The following is a 23913-nucleotide window of genomic DNA, read 5'->3' on the forward strand; positions in this document are numbered from 1 at the left end:
AGCACTGACAGCATTTATGGCTTTTCGTCTGCTTGCTCCGAAGTGGCTTCTTTTATTTTCTTAGTGATATTTATAGTGATATTTAGTGCCAGTTTATCAGGAAATAATGATTTTGTTCTCTTTGACTCGTTGGATGGGAACTGTGCATTATTCGCAAATGTTTTATGCAATATTCCAGTTTTGCCCAGAAGTTAAAATCGAATCTTTGGATGCAAACATAGCTGATAAAAATAATTTAAATAAATAATTGTAATAAATAAATAATCATATTTATGAGATAAAGTCAAGTATGGCAAAAAGTAAAAATGGTCATAATATACATTTTATGACACTTTTTGCCTTATGACTCAGAATCTCAATTTTGACATCTCTTTTTGTCATAATTTTGGCATGTCAAATTTTCACATCATAATTTTGACTTATGTCATAAGGACTTTTATGAACAATAATGATTTTATTATAATTAGTTATCAATGCAATAGTTTTTAGGTGGCGGAAATGGGGTTCCATATTATGAACAAAAATTAATTATTTCATCATTCATAAAATATATTTTTCTAAATTATTTTTATATAATATTTTGCTGCTGTTTTTTTTTTTTTTACAGAAAAAGTAAAATGTTTTCCTCACCCTAACAGGTTTAGATTTTTTAGTGTCTTGATTTTAATATCAGTAATTGTGGGTTAAGAGGACAAACATTCAAATGGCATAATTTTATTTGCCTGATTATGACCCAGATTTATTTATTTATTTTGACCTTAAGTTGAGATTTGGTGCTGCAAGACTATTGTGATTCCATTGCTAAATACAATTACTAAATACAAAATCTCTTTGTAGTTGCATAATATTGCCTCTGTTGCATTCATCTATTAAACTAGACCAAACCAGAACACTGTGGGCGGGTTTATCAGGTTATCACATTAAGTTTGGGGCGGGAGGATAAAGTTACAGAGACTCTCAACATCAACATTAAGCACAGAGTTGCTGCTGTCTGTGTGAAAATGAGCAGCAGTGGCGCCCGACGCAGGGCTGCATCAGTGCCAGACACAGACACCGACGACGGAGAACCAGAAGTGACCTTGATTTAGTGTCTTGATTTTAATATCAGTAATTGTGGGTTAAGAGGACAAACATTCAAATGGCATAATTTTATTTGCCTGATTATGACCCAGATTTATTTATTTATTTTGACCTTAAGTTGAGATTTGGTGCTGCAAGACTATTGTGATTCCATTGCTAAATACAATTACTAAATACAAAATCTCTTTGTAGTTGCATAATATTGCCTCTGTTGCATTCATCTATTAAACTAGACCAAACCAGAACACTGTGGGCGGGTTTATCAGGTTATCACATTAAGTTTGGGGCGGTAGGATAAAGTTACAGAGACTCTCAACATCAACATTAAGCACAGAGTTGCTGCTGTCTGTGTGAAAATGAGCAGCAGTGGTGCCCGACGCAGGGCTGCATCAGTGCCAGACACAGACACCGACGACGGAGAACCAGCAGTGACCTTGAAGAAAGAGATCGGACTCCTCAGTGCATGTGGTATTATTGTGGGTAAGTCTGTGTTATGCATTACGTTTCCTCTTTATATTCTCTTTGCACTTTATATGGTATAAAAATACATGCAGTAAATAAAAGTAGGCCTATAGTTTGTATCCCCTGAATTCATAAAATGAGATGTTTATGCATATCCATGATATTTTGAAGAACTGACCATACAATGAAACTGAAAGGAGTCCAATATTGTTTTCATTGTAAGGACCAAAAAACACTAATATCTTTTTTTAAATATCCTTTTTCCATCACCATACTAGGCATAGGATATATGCATAAAGTACATAATTTAATTACATTTTTTAATATTATATCTATATGATATAAATGAGAAATAAAGCATGTGAACGGTAACTCCATCCAGAACAAACACAGCGTGGAGCTGAAGCACAGGTAGGGCCCAAGTAAGGATTATAAACGAGATTTCTCAGTAGGAGTCTGGTGTTAGGTAGCAAGTTTAAACCTAAACTGGGTCACTACTCGGCATGTAATTTAGACGAATGCAAGAAGCTCACCAGCATGTCTGTGCCAGTTACCTCACTGCTGGGTTAATGCGTGTTATCTGAGATTTAAGCTGTCAGTAGGTGTTTGGGTTACAGCAGGTCGGGTCATATCTACCCGTGTTGTCCATTAACAGGTTCTGTTGTTTTGGCAGTAATGTGTGTGTGTGTGTGTGTGTGTGTGAGAGAGAGAGAGAGAGAGAGATCATTTGTGGAATTATTTGGTTTTAAGGCCTCAGGTTTTACACTCAAAAATAGGATGTTGGTTAAGGATCTCTGTTGTCAAAAAACTTGTACGTTGGGTTTTTTTAATGTGTCATAAATTGGATAATTGTTCATATCTCTTGACATGTCTGTTCCTGTTAAAAACAGAGATACTTAAAACATTGACAACTACTGTTTTTCAAACCTATGATTAATATTTAATATTCAGATTGATAACTTAAGAATTACCTTGTATGGTAAGCCCTGAAACACATGTATATATACTGTATAAATTACCCTCACAACTGCTTTTTCCCCCTGCATTTATTTACATATAGTACTTTACGGATGTTTGCTTGTTTTTGTTAAATTGTTTCATATTTTCTTCTTTATCTTTTTTCATTTGGCAAGGACAATAAATGAATATGGAGATAAAGGAATTGGTTTCTTATTTTGTGCAGAAATAAATAATGGAGGAAAGGGACTCGGGAAGGTACTTCAGTAAAAAAAAAAAATCACCTAGTGGTTCAAGGCTTCTGTAGTACAAGTGGCAAAACAGCTTATTTCATTCCCCCCTTGTCTTTTTTTCCAAATCTCTTGAGAATTCCATCTCTAAACAAAGGAACTTTTCACTGCTCAACAGGTGTTAATAATGAGCATTCTTAATATTTTACCAGACTGGTTGAAACCAACCCTCAAGGTCACAAAGCACTGAAGAAAATCTTGTATAAGGGAAGAACACGGTCTGAGGCATGTGCAAAGAACACAGAGACAAAGAATTTTATAATATATACACTACTGTTCAAAGGTTTGGAGTCAGTACAAGTTTTTATGTTGCTGAAAGAAGTCTCTTATGGTTTTTTAGACATTATTAGAATTTCAAATATCTGTTCCCCCCAGTTCCCGAGTTCGAGTCCCCCCCACCGACCCCCCGAAACCATTAAGTTAATAAATCCATTAAGCACAGTTTAGCCTAACAGCTTCCACTTATCTGGGAAGGCTTTCTTTTAAATACTGAAACATGGCAGTGGGGATTTACTTTCTTTCAGACACAATCATCAAAGAGCTACATTCAAGTCCTTCTGTTAACTCCTCTTGCCTGTTTGTTGTCATTTCCCCAGGTAACATTATTGGGTCTGGGATCTTTGTAAGTCCAAAGGGTGTTTTGGAAAATTGCAGCTCAGTGGGTCTGGCTCTCATAGTGTGGACTCTCACTGGCGTCATCACTGCCATCAGTGCTCTGTGCTATGCTGAACTGGGAGTCACAATCCCAAAGTCAGGTGGAGACTATTCCTATGTTAAGGACATCTTTGGAGGGCTAGCTGGGTAAGACTGACTCATTTATTTAGATGAAATGTAATGCATGTGAGGTCTTACAGGGCTTGTCTTTTGAATAGGTTTCTAAGGCTGTGGATTGCAGTGTTGGTGATCTATCCAACCAACCAGGCTGTGATTGCCCTCACATTTGCCAATTACACATTGCAGCCTCTCTTCCCTTCCTGCTTCCCTCCAGAGAGAGCGCTGGGTCTGCTCGCCGCCGTCTGTCTGTGTAAGTAAATGCTGATAATTAAAACATGCTTTGGGGCTACATTACATTGTCCATGACACAACGTTTTATCCAAGAGCATCCTGCATCTGGTGCTGGGCAGTAACTGTAGAAACATGTAATCTGGATTACATAATCAGATTCCAAAAATTAAGTACTTGTAATTAGATTAAATTACATTGTAAAATACTCATAATCAGACTACAGCTACTTTTGACTGATTTCACTGTAAAAAAAAAATCCGTAAAATTTACGGTAAAAAAACGGCAGCTGTGGTTGCCGGAATTTTACCGTAAAAAATACGGTAGCAACGTTTTAGGTTTTACGGTTTTAACTTAAATTTACAGTTAATACCGTAATTTAATTAACTGATATAATGTTAATAGTCTTTTACCATTAAATTCACGGTAATTTTTTACAGTGTGATTACACACAACAGCAATAAATTATAATTTATTCATAATGTGTTGATTCTCCCTAATTGTTCTTTTTCATCTCCTAACAAATGGAATATATTTTCTTTCTATTTGTATTTTTATATCAATATGGTACAAGCTTTTAAATGAGTTAGGTCAAAGTAATCTAAAAGTAATCATAATTGTAAGTAATCAGCCCCAGATGCCAGATCCTGTCAAAAATATTAATTTTTTTCTGGTAAAACAGCAACTAATCAGCAAAGTTGTCCAATACCCAAAACCTGTTAACAGCAAGTTTTGTCTGGTACCCAAAACCAGTGTTTGGTCTGGTACCCAAAACTTTATTAACAGCCTTCTATCAGCAAAGAAGTTGACTGAGAAAAGCCAGTGAAGAGCAGAAGCAGGAGACAAAATAATGATGATTTAAAAAAAGAAAAAAAAGAGCATAGTTGATTGAATAAGCTTAGTTGCGTATGTTTCAATTCAACAATTCAATGTTTCAAACTGCTTCAATGCTCAGACTTCGTCTGACGAAAACAAATCCAACAAGTAGTGTTATGTCAAACTGCTTCACAACAACATCCCATAAACCTTGAATTTCCATAAAATCAGCAAAGTGGCTTTTTATCACCTCTTTTTGTTCAGGAACAGGTTCTACATATATTAATACATAATTGTGGTTAATGAGCTGAATGATGTCAGCTGGACTTATAATGGGAAGGTCTCCAAAGAGCTTGTTCATACAGGTCTGGATCATGCAGAGTGTTTTCTTGCAAGAGCTTTTTCCAAAGCCGTGGAACAATGTTGTCTGGCAACTTTAATCATTGTTGAAGCTTAAACCTATTGGCAGTTCTTGCTTTGTTTTCGTTCTTTAATCTAAAGCTGTTATTTTCATGTTTCATGTTGCAGTAACAGTATTGATGAAGTATTTTCAAACAGCAGCTTGTTTTGTCTGAATTTTAAGTTGGACAGTATATACTGTATACAGTATAACATTTGACTGACTTCATTCTTCGTTCAGTGTAACTTCTGGTTACTGCCATCAATATGAATTTGAATGTTTATAATTTGTTCTTTTCCTTGTAGTGCTGTTAACTTGGATAAACTGCTTCAGTGTCCGCTGGGCGACTCGTGTACAGGATGTGTTCACCACAGGCAAACTCCTCGCCCTCTGCCTCATCATCATCATGGGCGTTGTGCAGATCTGCAAGGGTAATTTATAGCAGTACAGTCCATAGTGCATCTATATCTATACATTCATTAACATCACTCATAAACATATTTAACTCATATTTCACTGATATTGTTTTCCATATTTTAACAAATCAGGTTGCCTCTTTACATTTTTTTATTTTTTTTTTGGCTGCATATATGACTAACTCATTCCAGCATTATTTTTGTTCAGTTGCTGTTTTCCACATTTTGATATAAACTACATGTCGTAGCTGCAGTCATAAATAATAAAACTGTTTTCTTTCTTTCAAATCAACCTCACCATAAATCACTAAACAGTCAAGTTGAGTTTTTTCCTTAAAATTGATGACAGTACCACAAATGTAGTTATTGACTTTTCCAGAGCATGTGCCTTAATTTTTTTCTGCATTATCAGCATAAAAGTGTGGGCATTTGAAGATGTGCTGATTTAAATAATGATGTTTCATGGAGAGTGAAATATGTGCAATTTTTCTAAGAGCTCATGAAGGCTGTGATGAATGAAAAGTTCAAAAGAACAGCATTTATTTGAAATAGATATCTTATGTAATATTATATGTCTTTACTGCATCCTTGCTGAATAAAATTATTAAAACACATTTGAATAGAAGCATATATATCTATATAGATAGATAGATAGATAGATAGATAGTTGTTTAACTCATTCAGTATTAGATGTGAACATAAAGGGCTTGAATATAAGAGGGCAGGCATTAAGCTAAGAGTATTCCATAGGCATACTTTTCTATTATATGTCTTTACTGCATCCTTGCTGAATAAAATTATTAAAACACATTTGAATAGAAGCATATCTATATAGATAGATAGATAGATAGATAGATAGATAGTTGTTTAACTCATTCAGTATTAGATGTGAAAATAAAGGGCTTGAATATAAGAGGGCAGGCATTAAGCTAAGAGTATTACATAGGCATACTTTTCATATTTGACCCATTTTTGCACTATAAACAAAAGAGTATAAATCCATTAAGCACAGACAAGCTCACAAATGAATTCGACTGTCATGCTGGCCCATTTGTAGTCTGCTGCTTTCATGTGTTTAATATCCCAAGGACAAAAAAGGAACGTTGAATGTTTTCTTTAAAATGTCTTCATAAAAGCATCAAAAAAGAACTATTGATTTTGACAATGGAAACTTGTACATTGGTTAAATAACAGTGCTTTTTAATGCATAATATGCTTTCCTGCAGTAAATGTGACGAAAAGAAATTAATTAAATTGATTATGCAGTAGTTAAAGGTGCAGTAGGAGATCTTGGAAAATGCTAACTTTAGCCTGATAGCACTGAAAGCGAACGTCCCACCCTCCCTGCAATCGCCGTCCAAAGCCACTCCCCTGAACGCATATACGCTGACAGACCAGAATACCAGAGACAACATTATAATAGGCTACATCAGCTGTTCCCAATTCCAGTCCTTGCGCCCTCCTGCTCTGCATATTTCATATGTATCTCTTATCCCGTGCGACGTTTATTCTATTCGTCCGTAAGTGCCCTGGGAAGTGTACATCACCGGATATTCCGCCATGATTCCAGTTCGAAGCGAGCGTATATGTTCCATACAAAGGGCATTAAAGTGTGCGAGACGTGAATTTAAATAGTATTTATTTACAGAGGTATATTATGTCACACTTCTCTAGTAAGTTTCGTATGTGTGTGAAGACTCTGCGCAGCGCAAATCCGTGAATTAATGTTCCGAAGTGAAGTAAACTTCAACGGATTTACCCTGCTTCCATTGCGCGAGGACTGGAATTGGGAACCGCTGGGCTACATCATGTGTCATTCACCGGTGAGAAAACTTTATCAACTTTTTCCATTCATTTAGATACTCTCTGCGTATTAATTCAGGCATAATGCATAAAATGCTTCCCTGTCTTTTGTCTCCAGGTCATTTTTATTGGTTGGAGCCAGAACATGCATTTCATCCTCTCCAGCCCTATGACATGGGCCACATTGCACTGGCTTTCCTTCAGGGCTCCTTCGCTTATGCAGGCTGGAACTTTCTTAATTATGTAACAGAAGAGCTCATTGACCCCTACAGGACCACTGCCATTTGTCAGGGAAAATGTACAGTGAAAGAGTCATTATCACAAAATGTAAAAAAAAAAAAATCCAACTTTGTCATTATGATAAATAATTCCAGATATTTCTCTGAGGTTATCTTACGCAATAGTTGTCTTGCTAAATACATAAAATGTGAAAAATAAAAAAAAAACATACATTTAGTACTGGTATCTTTATATGAGAATTGTATGTAAGGATTTTAACACATTAAATACCCATTATTAATTGCAGAAATTAACAGATTATTTTCCCCAAGCCTAAAACAACTATAAATACAATACTGTCATGTATAATGTACACCATTACCACATACACCATTTTTTTTATCTGTTTACTTGGTTCTATTGAAATTATATTGTAATGTCTCAGTTTTTCTCCTAGACAGCATTGAAATTGATTGGAAAGTATTTTCCATTCAGATTATTCTCTTCAAAATCAGATTATTCAAAATTCTCACATATGAGTAAACTCACGTATGTCCTCTAGAGTTTCAGGAGAGATTTCAAAAGTATATCAAACTGTTCAGGTCTATCAAGATACCAAAAATTAAAAGTCAGAGATTCCTACATAAATATTTCTCATCAAATTCTTCCAAAATGAAAATTATTATGCCGTCCATATTCACTTTTATTGAATATGAGGCATTTGTATCTCTTTTTATTTCTCCTGAAGCATTTTATGAGAAACATCTGAGACAAAAAAGTAAATGGCAAACATTTTGTTTTTCTGAGAATATTCAGAAGTTATTAGATCATTTATGTATACCGATCAGTTATGTATAACTATTGGGGTGTCATAAATACTATAAATGTTAGCATTTTAAATACCAAAGTATTCCCGCTCTGGGCAGTACGGGTTTGCCAGAGACTTACAATCAAGATTCAACTCAGGTTTTAACGCTCTCTTTACAGGAACCTGCCTCGTGCAATTTTCATCTCAATCCCTCTGGTCACTTTCGTCTATGTATTTGCGAATATTGCATATGTTGCAGCTATGAGCCCTCAGGAGCTGATGGCCTCCAATGCTGTTGCTGTGGTGAGTTGCTCTGCTCAAATTAAGATGCTTATTGAGTTCTTCCTTCATCAGGAAATGAAACAGCCTATTAATCAGTAGATCGGTCTGACCCATCTGACGTTTTTGCTGAATGTCTGCTTACCTCTATAAACTTTGCCTTCTTTTTCTCTTTAATCGCCATCAGACATTTGGTGAAAAGCTGCTTGGGGTGATGTCATGGATCATGCCCATCTCTGTGGCTCTGTCCACCTTCGGAGGGGTTAATGGGTCCCTTTTCACATCATCCAGGTCAGTCTTGATGCCATGTTATTGCACAATTACTCATTCAGTTTGCATTGTATTTTAATGTCAATTGATAGCTTGATTGACAGTTGTTCGTCTCAGGTTATTCTTTGCAGGTGCGAGAGAAGGACATCTTCCCCGTCTGTTGGCAATGATTCATGTGAACCGCTGTACACCCATCCCAGCTTTGCTTTTCACTGTGAGCTCTTGGTTTTGTTCCTTAAAGGAATAGTTCACCCAAAAATGAAAATTTACTCACCCTCAGGCCATCCAGATGTAGATGAGTTTGTTTCTTCATTGGAACCGATTTGGAGAAATCTAACATTACATCACTTGCTCACCAATGGATCCTCTGAAGAGAATGGGTGCCGTCAGAATGAGAGTCCAAACAGCTGAACAAGTAATCCACATGACTCTAGTCCATCATTTAGCATCTTGTGAAGCAAAAAGCTGTGTCTGTAATAAATTCATTAAGACATTTTTAGCTTTAGCTTGTGACGGGCCGAGGAAGACAGAGGACTCAAAGGCAGAGGATTAGATGCAAAGTAAGTTTATTCTCCAAAGGTAACAAAAACAAATAAAACTGTAACCAAAATAGCGAGCCAGTCTCTGGGGGTTAGTCTGCGGGTGATAACCAGAGGATAAGCTCGCAGTCGCCCCCTGCAGTCGACAGAATTCTGTCCAAAACCTAGACAAACTGGGGACCCCTGTCAGAAACCACGTTAACCAGGAGGCCATGAATACGAAAAACGTGATCTAAGACAACTGTCGCTGTCTCCCTCGCTGAGGGTAATTTGGGGAGGGGAATGAAATGAGCCGCCTAGCTAAAATATGAGCTCTATCCAAAATATTGTTTCTCCAGTAAAGAAGTAATCTTGTCTGAATCAGGAGAGAAATATGCACAGATCAAGCACTGTTTATGAACAAAAACAGTTCTAAACAAATATGTTGGTGGATTTTGATGTGAGAGGACAACAGGGGATGATTTTGTTTTTCCACTGGAGGAAGCGTTATTATGGATAATGGACTGGTGTTTTAGCTGAAGTTGACGGTTTAAAGTTAAAATGCCTTCATGATTTGTTTCTCACTGATGGACTGATGTAATGCTAAATTTCTCCAAATCTGTTCCGATGAAGAAACAAACTCATCTACACCTTGGATGGCCTGAGGGTGAGTAAATTTGTACTCAAATTCTCCTTTTTTAGTGAACTATTCCTTTAAATAATCTAAAAATCTTTGTTTTTGTAAATTATATACAATGTATTGGTAGGTGCTTATATTCAAATCAAATACTGGTTTATTTGATAGTGTATATCAACTCTGCTGATGTTGTGCACCAGTGACATATACACCCTTATCAGCTATGTTGGCTTCATCAACTACCTGTTTTATGGGGTCACTGTTGCTGGGCAGATTGTGCTTCGCATCAAAGAACCAGACTTACATCGACCAATCAAGGTAAGGCTGAATCCTAATGACTTTATTTTGTAGTTTTGACAGCATTAAACCTCAAGAGCTGTCAGAACTCAGCATTTGCTGTGAACAGTAATGATGTATAATTATAGATTACTTTTTTGGGAGGGGGAGGGGGTACTGTACATTTGTAGTACTTTACGAAATCAACAGGTTTCACTCCACAGGTGAGCTTGGCGTGGCCAGTAATTTTCCTGATTTTCTGGGCATTCCTGCTGATCTTCTCTCTGTACTCGGAGCCTGTGGTGTGTTGCATTGGTCTGGCCATTATGTTGTCAGGTGTTCCTGTGTATTTATTTGGCGTCTGTTGGGAAAACAAGCCCAAGAGCTTCAACTCCTTTGTTGGTATGGTATTATCTTAAATCTCAATTAATATTGATGGATGAAAATGATTTACAAATGTCAGCTATATTTGCATAAGACTAAACAGATTGTGAATGAGACAGAGGCTACTAAAGACACTCCATCTGCTGTTGTCTGTCTACATAGCTAAACTGACACACTTGGGACAGAAGTTGTTCATGGTGGTATATCCCGCTGAAGGCATTGAAGACGGGAATGAAGACAAAGACGAAGCTGGATAGGATTAGAAGAAGTACATTTACTGAGTCATTCATGGATATTCATTCATCAGCTAAACTTAAGCAATATGAATTTGGTAGGTTATGAAAATGCAAAACAAACATGCACATAGTGTGGAGGATAATGTAATAGCTAAAAAAATATTTTTCATTTGAAAGACTGGCCTTAAACATTCTAGGTGCAATACTGCCACCAATTGGCAAGATTATTAGATGCAATATAAATATTGTTGCTGTGACTGTTACTGATCATTTTTTATTTTTATATTGAGCATACTATTGTACTCTCTTCATCAGTCTCTGATGTTTGTATTCACTACATTTTATACTCTATTGTAAAAAGGTTGAATAATCCTGGAGATAATGTTTTGCATTTTTGTGTGTGCAAGTGTTTAATTTTTATTCGCATTTCAGACTTCAGACTTGAAAATAAATGATGACCCAAGACAACACAAACAGAAAGAAAGAAAGAAAGAAAGATGTCTGTGTGTTATTTACCAGCATGGAATCTTGCCAGCATGGAAAATGTCTGTAATTTAGGAGTAAATGGGAACAATAGCCTGCTGTGTTATATAACCCACATCCTACACCCTGCTTTCATGTTGGACAAGGACAACAAAACACGTCCAGAATTATGTTACATTTTGGGCCTTGTATCTATAGTAGTGAAGGTAAGGTAAACTACTCTTTAATCATTGGAGAACTTGTTCTTTATTTTAAACTGACTCAATTCAGCACACAGGCCTTTATCAAGGTAAAGGGTAATATATTTAAATAAGTCAATTTAATAAAAACTAAAGCAAAGTTCAAAATTGAAGTAAACTCTGTGGTAGTTAGAATTGACCAGAATGTGTGACATCTACCCGTTAAAATACAATATATAATACATTATACAATGTGCTGTTGTTCTACAGATCCCAGGGTGTTTAAAACAGTATGACTTTATTCCACTACAGTCGTGTCCATTCTTTGGAAAACAAATGGGTTCTTCCCCCAGTGCACAGTATTGTCTGTCTAAGAAACCTCAGAGTTGGCAGAGTTCAGCTCCTGAACAAACAATGGATAAATAAATGTCCCTAGAAAATAAAAAAATATCTCTATTATGACATTTGTAACCTATATTTATTCCTTTATTTTCATTTCAAAAGTTCTTATTTAAAAAAAAAAAAACATACAGTTTTTAAAAACATACAGTCCCCTATAGTTTCACTAGTGGTTCATTAAACAATTTTTCTTGCTACTTTTTACTTCTTAATACTTTTTCTTTTCTAGTAGCCACTATCTCATTGACAAGTAACTATTACTCTATTGGCAGTGACATTACTTTTTAATTCTAAGTTGGTCTGTGCTTCAGATTTCACTTCCTAAAATATCCAATTCCAGTTTACCAAACCTATTTATGATAAGATCTAATTTGTGCCAGTTGCTAGAACCTAATGAATAGTTATACTACCTTACCTTAGTACGATTTTTATTTAATTTTATTTATGTGGTTAAAAAAAAAATATATATATATATATATATATATATATTTATATTTATTATAAATAATACATTTTATTTATTATGTGGATCGCCGGATCGGCTTTCACCGTGGACGAAGCGGAGTCCAGCCCGGGGTCGTCACATGTGGTTGCCATTTCATTACACCAAATACACAAAATAATGTTTTTTTAGCAACATCAAATGACCCCTTTAAATGAACATTCACAATATTATTTTTTATTGCATTTTGATTAAAAGATAAAAAATGGAGCCTTGATGAGCAAAAGGCTAAAAACGTTACTGATTACAAAATTAAATGGTAGTGTGGGCTACTAGTAAAATTTAAGCCAGAAATGACCCAAAAAATGCCCACAGTATTCAGTGACGATAGATAGATAGATAGATAGATAGATAGATAGATAGGTTCGAATTCTAGTTAATGGCATTGAAAAGAAAGTAGGACTATAGACACGATTTAATTATTTACTAAATAGCAATAACATAATGATATATAGTTATTTTATGGAATAAATGTTTAGACGGCTTGCCATACTTTGTAACATTCATTGTATAATTTACCTTAAAAATATAAATACAGTAAATACTGTATGGGTCCTTTAAATACACACTGCACACAAGTATTTTTCCAGTTCCAGAGCAGCTGGACGAGAATGAATGGCACACCCGGATGACGGAAGTTGCGCTGTACTATGAGGCTTATATGGACACATTTGTAAATGTTAGTTACAGCTTAAGTTACTCGTACAGTAAAAGACCTCGCCTGGTTACCAACGGTTACATCATAAGGTTAAACAGAAGTGGAAGAGCGGATGAATTAGGCACTGAGCGAGAGTAGCCTACAATGCCAGTGTTCCGATGAATTCAGTTACCCTGTTTCCCCTTTGGCGCGCATGCTGACCCTATACATTCTATGATGCTGACAAATAATGCTGACTCACAGCCTGTAAGTAGGGTTTTATTGGTTTTGTCTCGTTGCGCCGGGACACGGCATCATAGTATGGTAAGGGGTGTAACATTTCTGTTACACGCTTGAGGAATTCAGCCAATCACAATGCACTAGATAGCTGGCCAATCAGCGTACACCTCGCTTTTCAGAACGATGAGCTTTGTAAAAATCAACGCGTTCCAGACAAAATAATGTTATTTTTTAGCAACGTCATATGACCCCTTTAAACCCGATTTGAAGAAATGTATCATTACATCACTTACTCTCCAGTGGATCCTCTGCAGTGAATGGATGCCGTCAGAATGAGAGTTCAAACAGCTGATAAAAGCATCACAATAATCCACAAGTAATCCAGTCCACTCCAGTGCATCAATAATGTCTTGTGAAGCAAAAAGCTTTGTGTTTGCAATAAAAAAAAATCCATTATTATGACGTTTTTAACTTAGAACCTCTTTCTCTCTCATTCTGATGGCACCTATTCACTGCAGAGGATCCATTGGTGAGTAAGTAATGTAATGCAAAATTTCTCTAAATCTGTTCCGATGAAGAAACAAACTCATCTATATCTTGATGGCCTAAGTGTGAGTAAGATTTCAGCAAATGTGAACAATTCCTTTAAATATATTTGCTTTTATGTTATATATACACATTTTCTTTTATTTATTTGCTTATTATTTTTTATGTGCTTGTATTTAATGTAATTCAATTTTGAATCATTATTCTGACTGGCCATTTTATCTCTGTCGTAGTGACCTTTCCCACAGCAGTCAGTATGTTCAGTCTCTGGCTCTATGCACTCTGGCCTGCATGGGTTCAGCTGAGATGTGTCGAGACCTGGCACCAGAGATCGAACGGCTCCTCAGGGCCTCTAATTCTTATATCAAGAAAAAGGTCAGTTCGTGACATTTTATGTCAATAAACTTACAGTTTAAGTCATGTCATGTCAGCACCCAAACTAGCACAATCCTGCTAAATCATGTTTTTGTATCTGTGTGCTATTGATAATGATTAATGCTTTAGGCCACGCTGTGTGCCGTTCACATAATAAGAAAGGTCCCAGAGCTTGCAGAGCTCTTTACTCCTTCAGCAAGGACTCTGCTCTCTGAGAAGAACCATGGTTAGTGTTTCTTTTTGCAACCTATGCATAAACATAAAAAGTTTGTACTATGTGAGGTTTATTTAATATGCTTTTTTTTATAATTGCCTGACTGTTTCCACAGGGGTTTTGCATGGGGCTGTAGTTCTTATCACTGAATTGTGTAAGCGTAATCCTGACACTCTTGATCAGTTCCGCAAGGTAATTCAAGTGAAATTTCTCTAAACCTTTACTTTAACTACTCCGATATACAGACTATTTTCTTCCCATTTTATTAGGCTGTTCCTGAGCTGGTTCAGATTATGAAAGGTCTTGTGACATCCAGTTATTCTCCTGAGCACAATGTAGCTGGAATCAGCGACCCTTTTCTACAGGTCTGTTGGCTACAGTCAACCTCAATATCACTCTTTATTAGGCTACAACATAATTTCTACATTTTATAGTAAACTCTATGAATATTATGATTTTATTGGTCTCGTTCTATCCCTCAGGTTCGCATTCTTAGATTGCTAAGAATCCTGGGTCACAATAATGACACGGCTAGTGATGCCATGAATGACTTGTTGGCACAGGTACAGCAGAACAAACACACCCTATGTAAGGTAGTTATGTATATTTAAAGCAGAGTTTATAATGCTTGATCTTGGTGACTCTGATGCACAGGTGGCTACAAATACAGACAGCAGTAAGACTGCCGGCAGTGCTGTGCTATATGAAACAGTCCTAACTATCATGGACATCAACTCCGAGAGCGGGCTTAGGGTTGGTCACAATTTCATATACAATTTAATATTCAATTTTATGTTGAGTGGGGTTTGATTTAAATGGGAGCATGGACTGGCGTTTCTGTAGTTTATTTTGCGTCTTTAAATGCATCTAATTTATGTCTTTTAAGGTGCTAGCTGTAAATATTCTGGGGAGATTTCTACTTAATAATGACAGGAATATTCGGTAAGTTTCTACTTTATTTTAATGCTTTAATATTTAAAAGAATGAAAATGTTAAATCTTAATTAAAGTAGATCTAACAATTTTATTTTATCATTTAACACCACATATATATTTTGGTTCATTACTGCTGTGAACCGATTATACTTTCTTGTCATATTTGAGTTGGCTTATCAGAATGGGTTATACATGTTATGCAGAGTCAAAAGGTTAGCCAAGATTTTTATTTATTTATTTTTTAAAGAAATTACTTAATTACTTTTTTAACAAAGATGGATTAAATTGATCAAAATTTAGAGTAAAAACATTTGTAGACAGTAAAGTTTCAAGTTTTATTATTATATTAAAGTTCTTTTGAACTTTCTATTTATCAGCAAATCCTGAAAAAATGTTTCAAAGTTTCCACATAAAGATTAAGCAGCGTGACTGTTTTCAACATTGATAAATTATTTCTATAATGTGTCATGTGATACTGAAGACTGGAGAAATGTCTGCCGAAAATTGAGCTTTGCATTCACAGAAATATAAACTGCATTTTAAAACAGAAAACAATTATTTGAAATTGTAATTCTATTTCACAATAGGACTGTTTTTATTTATTTTTGATCAAATGAATGCATGAATTATTTGGTGAGGTAATAGATTTCTTTCAAAAACATTAAAACCACTTAAGCTCAGGGCGTTTTTTGGTATTTTCGCCTAAATTTGACATACTCAACTTCAAATGTTTACCCTACACACATACAATGGAGGAAATGAAAAAAAATAGGCGGAAATTCATGTGTGGGACGAATACATTTCTAAGCTTAATTTTACTGCTTTATGAATATAAAAACCAAAAGGAATGGTATTCTTTGTAAAGAAGACACTCCAAGCTTTCAAATGAACCCATATATGGGCTGATACCATATAAGGAAGGCTATGTAAATGAAGCATAAACATTTTTAACGCGATTTTGGACCCGTATCCGGGTCCGCAGAGTTTAACTGGTTTTAAAAACTCTCATTGACAGCACATTTTTGAACAGTAGTGCATCTTCTATTTCAGAATTTTTATGAAATGATTAAAATCAAATTTGGGTGTCAGTAGTTCACATAGACATATGTGACCCTGGACCACAAAACCAGTCTTAAGTCACTGGGGTATATTTGCAGCAATAGCCAAAAATACATTGTATGGGTCAAAATTATTGATTTTTATTTTATGCCAAAAATCATTAGGATATTAAGTAAAGATCATGTTCCATGAAGATATTTAGTAAATTTCCAAATGTAAATATATTAAAACTTAATTTTTGATTAGTAATATACATGGCTAAGAACTTCATTTGGACAACATTAAAGGCGATTTTCTCAATATTTTGATTTTTTTGCACCCTCAGATTCCAGATTTTCAAATAGTTGTATCTCAGCCAAATATTGTCCTATCCTAACAAACCATACATCAATGGAAAGCTTATTTATTTTGCCTTTAGATGATGTATAAATCTCAATTTCGATATTGACCCTTATGACTGGTTTTGTGGTCCAGGGTCACATATGTGGACTGCAGTTGCTTTAGGCAAAAGAATACATGTTTTTTATATTTCTGATGTAATGTAAGTATAATGTAAATTTAGAGCAGGAAATATAAATTGTAAATTCATTTTCACAACCCTCACTACAGTACGCTCTCATTTTCTGTCTCCTCTCATCCATTACAGCTACATTTCAATGACATCTCTCCAGAAGATTGTACAGACGGACCACAACGCAGTGCAGCGGCACAGAGGCACCATTGTGGACTGTCTGAAAGATCAAGACACCTCAGTGAAACGGTACTGTAAGTCCTAAAAAGTGAAGATGCATAGAAATTACAGACGTACAAATGGTCGTGTAATTACAGTTATCCATTCTGCTCTTTTTTTCTTTTGCAGTCGTGCACTGGAACTGTCTCTTGCCCTTGTGTCTGCCGTGAACATTCGCTCAATGATGAAAGAGCTCCTCATTTTTCTTTCATTCTGTCCCCCAGAGCTTCGATCTCAAACCGCTTCTGGCATCTTCAATGCTGCTGAAAGGTATCATCAGTCTTTTGTACTTCATATCTACCTGTTAGTTTCATTCATTATATGTCTGCATGGCTGTGGCTCAGCCCCAACACTTTTTCAGTGTTTCTGTCCTATTGAACACTCACATCTGAGCAAGCACCTCTCAAACGTTTGCTCTCGTATAGGACAATGTCCAGTGAGTTGGTTTCTGTAAGGCATGCCTACGTTTAATGCACATTTCCATTATTTGATTAACTAGCAGTGTCAGTGTAAGCTAATTAAAATTTATGAGCTCAGTCTTTGCTACGTTGTAACGTTTAGCTCACTAATCACTGGTCTGCCCATTCTAAAACACATAAAGTAGTAATCCCGATGTATTGCTTTTTTTGTGTTATGTGTTAACTTGTCTATTTTTGTATATGTGGCAAGTCACAGGCAATGAATAGCACTTGTCTTTGTGTCTTGGTCAGGTATTCCCCTTCTAAGCGCTGGCACATTGATACCATCCTGCATGTACTCACCACGGTAAATAGCCACTGCTACACAACCAAACCAGTTACATAACTCCTAAAATACGACGAAAGTTAACCCATTCACAAATAAACAATGACGTTCAGTCTGTAAACACCAGAGTGTTTAGTTATAGTTCATCCAAAAATGCCATAATAATTTAGTCATTAATTTCAACGCTGTATTATTTTATTTCTTCTGTGACACACGATTGGACATCTTAGGCACAATGTTAACTATCATTTCCGTACAATTAAAGTAAATGGTCATTTTTAAATGCCAAGATGCAAAAAAGCATTATAAAAGGGGTACATACGATTGGTGTGCAATATTTAATGTCTTCTAAAGCCATAATATTGTTTGGTAAAATCTGAAACTCACTTTCATGTTTCTCAGAAAATGTACGTAGCTCCACACATGACATGCAGACGAAAATATATTTGTCATAGCCACAAATTAGGAAATAGTTTCCACAAATTAAGAATTTTTTTCCCTCCTTTCAATCGTGGGCACGAGTTAAACATTTGTTCCCATGACTTATTAATTCGTTCCCTTGTTTTATTAAATTATGGCCACATTTTACTAATTCAAGAGAAACGAATTAATACAACATGATTTACCAAAACAAGGGAACAAATTAGTACAATGTGTCCACGATTTAATTAAAACAAGGGAACGAATTAATAAGTTGTGGGAGTCATGTTCAGGGCTCTATAAAAATGAGTTTGAACAGCATGAGAGCATCAATCATTTAAATTGAAGTGATGTACACCTCTCTCAGGCAGGGGGCGATGTAAGAGATGAGACTGTGCCCAACCTCATCCAACTCATCACTACTGCATCTGAGCTCCACTGTTACACTGTTCACAAACTCTATAGAGCACTTGTAAAAGATATTGCACAGGTAAGGAAATGTTTCTTTGCTTGTAAGTCTTTAAACTATATGTGACCCTGGACCACAAAACGTCTTAAGTCGCTTGGGTATATTTTTAGCAATAGCCAAAAAAACATTGTATGGGTCAAAATTATCGATTTTTCTTTTATGCCAAAAATCATTAGGATATTATTAAGTAAAGATCATGTTCCATGAAGATATTTTGTAAATTTCCTACGGTAAATATATCAAAACTTCATTTTTGATTAGTAATATGCATTGCTAAGGACTACGTTTGGACAGCTTTAAAGGCGATTTTCTCAATATTTTGATTTTTTTGCACTCTCAGATTCCAGATTTTCAAATAGTTGTATCTCGGCCAAATATTGGCCTATCCTAACAAACCATACATCAATGGAAAGCTTATTTATTCAGCTTTCAGATGATGTATAAATCTCAATTTCAAAAAATTGACCCATATGACTAGTTTTGTGGTCCAGGGTCACATATTAGATGTGTAAGTGGCCTTTTACACAATATGCATCTTGAATCTTGAAACGTGAATGTGCCATGCATTTTGACCATTGAGCATATCTGGGCCATGAATACAGCATTTTTAGGATGTTGAATTTCACTATTTTGAATGCAAGAATATGTCCCATTTGAAAAGTGTCTTTTTTTTCAAGCATTTTGATTTATATGTGCCCTTTGTAAGTGTTTGTGTGTAATAGACAGTTTATCTTCATAGCAATCCTTGGTCCAAGTTGCGTGCTGGTGTATAGGAGAATATGGAGACCTGCTGCTGAAGGGCGAGTGTGAGGAGATTGAGCCTCTGCAGGTAAACGGAAATGAAGATTATATAGAAAAGTAAATAGAAAGCATTTGTGGAGCGCCAATCAGTGTCAGTATAGAATCAGTATGAATCTGGCAGATAATTTGATATATTTAGTGTTGTTAGTCACTTACGGAAAATGATCCAAAATGACCATAATAGTGCCAAGTTGTTCTCATTTTGGAGTATGTTGAATATCATGTAATTAAATACCAATGTACATGAATATGCTAGTTATTGTGGTAGGGCTGAGAGTTGCATGCTTTACTTCTGCATGTAAAATGTAATAGTAACTATTAGTTTGTCAGCAAGATAAACCCCATCTGAGAAGTTGTGTCTCACAAACTTAATTATAATAATTTATCCTTGAAATTAACCAGTCAGATTTAAAAATATGTAGTTTTGCACTTCTTAGACTATAGTATGAAATTACTATGGTACTAATATCTGATGCCACTCCTGTACCACCACAGTATTTGCTTTGTAAGGGGCAACTAAATTGAGTTGTGGGCCTTTTCTGTTGTTAGGTTACTGAGGATGACGTCCTGGATGCCCTGGAAACAGTTCTGCAGTCTCACATGTCATCGCCGGCAACCAGAGGCTTCGCACTCACTGCTACCATGAAGCTGAGCACTCGTATCATAGACAATGTCGAGTGAGAACATTGCTTGTGTCGCTTTTGTGAAACACTGGCAAGAATGCAGTATGAATTTAATATGAGACGTAATGGGAATTTTAAAAATGATGGATGCACCGATATTATCATTCTGGCCGATAATTCTTTAAAATTTTTACTGTATTTTTTGTCTTAATATATATATTTTTTTTAAATGCTAAAAACTAGTGCTATATTTGATGGTGTTGTTCACGTATTAGTGGTTTGTTTGTTTTTTTCACTTTTTTTTTTTTTTATTATTATTTGTTTTTAAATAGATGCTATTCTTTTGAATTTCCTATTCATTGAAGAATCTGAAAATGTTGCTTTGCTGTTACAAGAATAAATAAGATTTTAAAATATATTAAAATAGGAAACATTTATTTTAAGTCGTAATAATATTGTGACTGTATTTTTTTATCAAATAAATGCAGCCCTGGTGTATAGCTAAAAAAAAAAATTTTTTATATGGGCTGAAAACGGTTACGTTATTGAATACGTTCATCCCTAGGAAAAAATCACTCACACAAACATAAGTTATTGTACTTTGTTATTTGTGTGTAGATTCTGTAGTCTGTTTGGTCTTACATCTTTATGTTTTTCTCTCAATCAGCCGAATCAGAAGTATTGTCAGTATTTACGGCAGCTGCATTGACCTGGAACTACAGCAGAGAGCGGTTGAATATAATGCACTCTTCAAGAAATATGACCACATGAGGTACCGCTGTGTGTTTTCATAGCGTATTATTGTTTATTAAAAAACATCATGCATGAATGGTGCTGCTCTTCATTGTCTTCCTCTCAGAGCTGCGGTATTGGAGAGAATGCCTGTGATGGACAAGAACTCACCTGGCCACACTAATGGAGACACACCAGGAGAGATTAAAGAGCCTGACACATCCAAACCCAAACCAGCTGAAGCAGGTTTGCTCTCAGAACCAGCAAGCCAGGTAATTATTACAGGATATTGTATTTAGACATACAGTAGAACTGCTGAACAATAGTTAAATCTTTTTTTTTTGGATTTACACTTCTGTTAGGTGTGTGACCTTTTGGATCTCTTGGGTGGGACAGACACACCTCTTCAGCCCAGCACTCCAACAACTACCTCTAGCGCAGATCTTCTCGACCTGCTGGGAGGACTGGAGCCGACACCAGGTGAGAACATAGATACCTGAAGAACTCCAGCTCCATTTGACCTATTTGTCCTGAAAGATATACATGTTTGTAGGGCTGCATGATTATGACAAAAATCATAATTGTCGATTATTCCCTTGAAATTGTAATTGCGATTATTAATTACGATTATCACAATTTACATTGAATGATGTTTATACCATTGTTTGATGCAACTGCATGCTGTATTTTTATATGAAAATAAACAAGCTGAAAACACTCTAACTGAAAAACCTTTAGTGCTTTTCTATAGTGTTAAGCCTCAAATGTCAACTATACATCGAATTGGTTTCTTCTTTAAATGATAAAAAAAGTAAAAATATGAATGGTATTATAATGTTATATACTAAAACTAAAACAATGGAAAAACCCTTAAGATAAGATGTAGAAAGAAATGGTTTCCACAAAACTATTAAGCAGAAATGCAGAAACATTGCTGTGTTTATGTGCATGTAGTTCCCACTGTGTCAGTCTACGAGAAGAACGGATTGAGCCTGAAGATCCAATATGACAAACAAACAGAAACCGAGGTCACGGTCTCTCTTATTGCCTCTAACTCTACTCAGAATGACATCACCAACTTCACTCTTCAAGCAGCAGTACCAAAGGTCTGTACCCGCTCCATTTTTAAACTTAGCTCTGTTTTTGCACACACAAGCAGCAGATATTCATTTCAGCAGCCATATTAACAGGTTACAGCATTCACAGTTTATGAATTTTTTTTGGCTTCATGCTGCACTCTGAATCCAAATGATTTAAGTAGTTTATATTCTGTACTTAAGAGTTTTGGTTCCGTTCTGTGTAGATTAATTACTAATTGGTTCTCCACCACATGTACATTAAATGTCACAATAAATACGTTTTAAATACCTTTAATTTTATCATTTATGGCATGTATTAAAATGAAGTACCTGTTATTATCCGGTTACATTCAGTTGATTGCATTATAGCTTTGAAGGTTTTTTTTTTCTGTTAAAAACCCACTATTTTTATGACTTAAGATGATTTTTATTATCCTTACTTTGAAGAATTGGTCTTTTATTTGATTATTAATTATTTTTAATTTGCTTTAAATTGCCTTTAACATACAAACACCCTGTAAAAATGCTTAATGTTTTGTGTAAAGCAGGCCTTACTATTTCTATTTTAATTTCTCACAAAAAATAAATACATTTTAAAAAATCTATTTACACATTTAACTTGAGAAAGAAATTATATAATTCAGAAGCGTTTGGATGCTGTCATCTCTTAAAAACAATAATATATCCCTGTTTAGAGTGTTCAGCTGCAAATGAAGGCTCCGAGTGGTAATGTGATTCCAGCACATGGCCTTGGTCAAGTCACGCAGACTGTTTTACTTAACAACCCTAACAAGGCAAGTCTACCCTGCTTTAGATTTGTGCAGCTGTCTTTCTTACTAAACTTATCAGCACTATTTATGCACAAGCTTGACTATTTTTTTTACCCCCCACAGGTCAGCCTTAAGATGCGGATCCGTGTGTCTTACTCAAATCAGGGTGCAATGCATCAGGACACAGTACAAATTGACTCCTTTCCTAGCACAGCCTGTCAGCCATCAATCAGCCCTTTGTGACAGACCTACACGCGTCCAGAATCTCCATGACTGTCTTTCCTATAAAGATGGAGATCGATGGAAATAGGCAGCTGTCTGTCAACCTCTCTATTATGGACTAAATGCTGTCCCAGCACAGATTTGATACAACAGGTTTTTATGAAGTGTTATCTTGGTTTGAATTGTCTGGAACAAAGCGTGGTTTCATGTGCTGTCATTACTGCACAAGATTAAGACAGTCACACTAATGTACACTATCATTGGATAAGATCCTTTGTGCACTGTCACTAAGTAAGTTAAACTTGAATTAGTGATAATCCTTCATGTGTACCTCCATAACTGATTATTCAGAGACTTTCTGGGAACAAACAACATGAGCTGTGAGGTCAGTTGAGCTCCAGTTGCCTTACTGTTATCAAAGCCTTTCTCGTCATCATTTTTGTTGGTTTATCTTTTCCTCTCAAAGTCTCAGGATATTCCTAGAGCACCATTGTATTATTATATTGACAGTGAATGTGACCTTACCATCTCACATATTTACAATGTCCTGTTCATAATTCTCAACTTAATTGTGTGTGTGTGTGAAACCACAGATATCCATTGTTTATTCTTCTTTCATCCAAACAAAATACAATAAATCATACATACGGTATAATGCACTGCGTTCAAGAAATGAATTTTAGGAAGATGATGGTTTAGTCAGCATCTCTTTTAGGATACAACATTCCTTATTGTATGTTCAAGAGCCAGGGTTATTATGGTTATTATACTAAAAACACATTTGTCCCTCGAAATACATAACTTTAACTGAAATAAAATATATAAATAAAAAAAATTAACTTATTTTAAAAAACACACAAATGACAGACATACAGCAAAGTTACTAAATGAAAACAATTTT

The 23913-nt window shown here is 35.5% G+C and overlaps 2 protein-coding genes across 2 annotated transcripts; both read left to right on the forward strand.

Moving 5' to 3' along the window:
- The first annotated feature begins 1424 nt into the window (after window positions 1–1424).
- slc7a8b (solute carrier family 7 member 8b) lies at window positions 1425–11467 on the forward strand. The gene is made up of 11 exons (XM_016461085.1): window positions 1425–1560; window positions 3386–3590; window positions 3662–3813; window positions 5313–5438; window positions 7345–7498; window positions 8433–8556; window positions 8720–8823; window positions 8920–9016; window positions 10126–10275; window positions 10458–10635; window positions 10780–11467. Exons 1-11 carry the CDS (start codon window positions 1437–1439, stop codon window positions 10872–10874), a joined length of 1509 nt encoding a protein of 502 aa, XP_016316571.1. The 5' UTR covers window positions 1425–1436; the 3' UTR covers window positions 10875–11467.
- Window positions 11468–13044: 1577 nt separating this feature from the next.
- LOC107668918 (AP-1 complex subunit gamma-1-like) lies at window positions 13045–23814 on the forward strand. Its single transcript, XM_016460975.1, has 20 exons — window positions 13045–13163; window positions 14073–14214; window positions 14344–14440; window positions 14544–14620; window positions 14698–14793; window positions 14911–14991; window positions 15083–15181; window positions 15315–15370; window positions 17069–17182; window positions 17282–17422; window positions 17863–17917; window positions 18684–18806; window positions 19525–19614; window positions 20136–20263; window positions 20877–20981; window positions 21069–21213; window positions 21304–21421; window positions 21896–22047; window positions 22716–22814; window positions 22914–23814. Exons 1-20 carry the CDS (start codon window positions 13045–13047, stop codon window positions 23031–23033), a joined length of 2157 nt encoding a protein of 718 aa, XP_016316461.1. The 3' UTR covers window positions 23034–23814.
- The last annotated feature ends 99 nt before the right edge of the window (window positions 23815–23913 follow it).

Source organism: Sinocyclocheilus anshuiensis, unplaced genomic scaffold (genome assembly GCF_001515605.1).
Source record: "Sinocyclocheilus anshuiensis isolate Anshui unplaced genomic scaffold, SAMN03320099.WGS_v1.1 scaffold4, whole genome shotgun sequence".
Lineage (NCBI taxonomy): Eukaryota > Metazoa > Chordata > Actinopteri > Cypriniformes > Cyprinidae > Sinocyclocheilus > Sinocyclocheilus anshuiensis.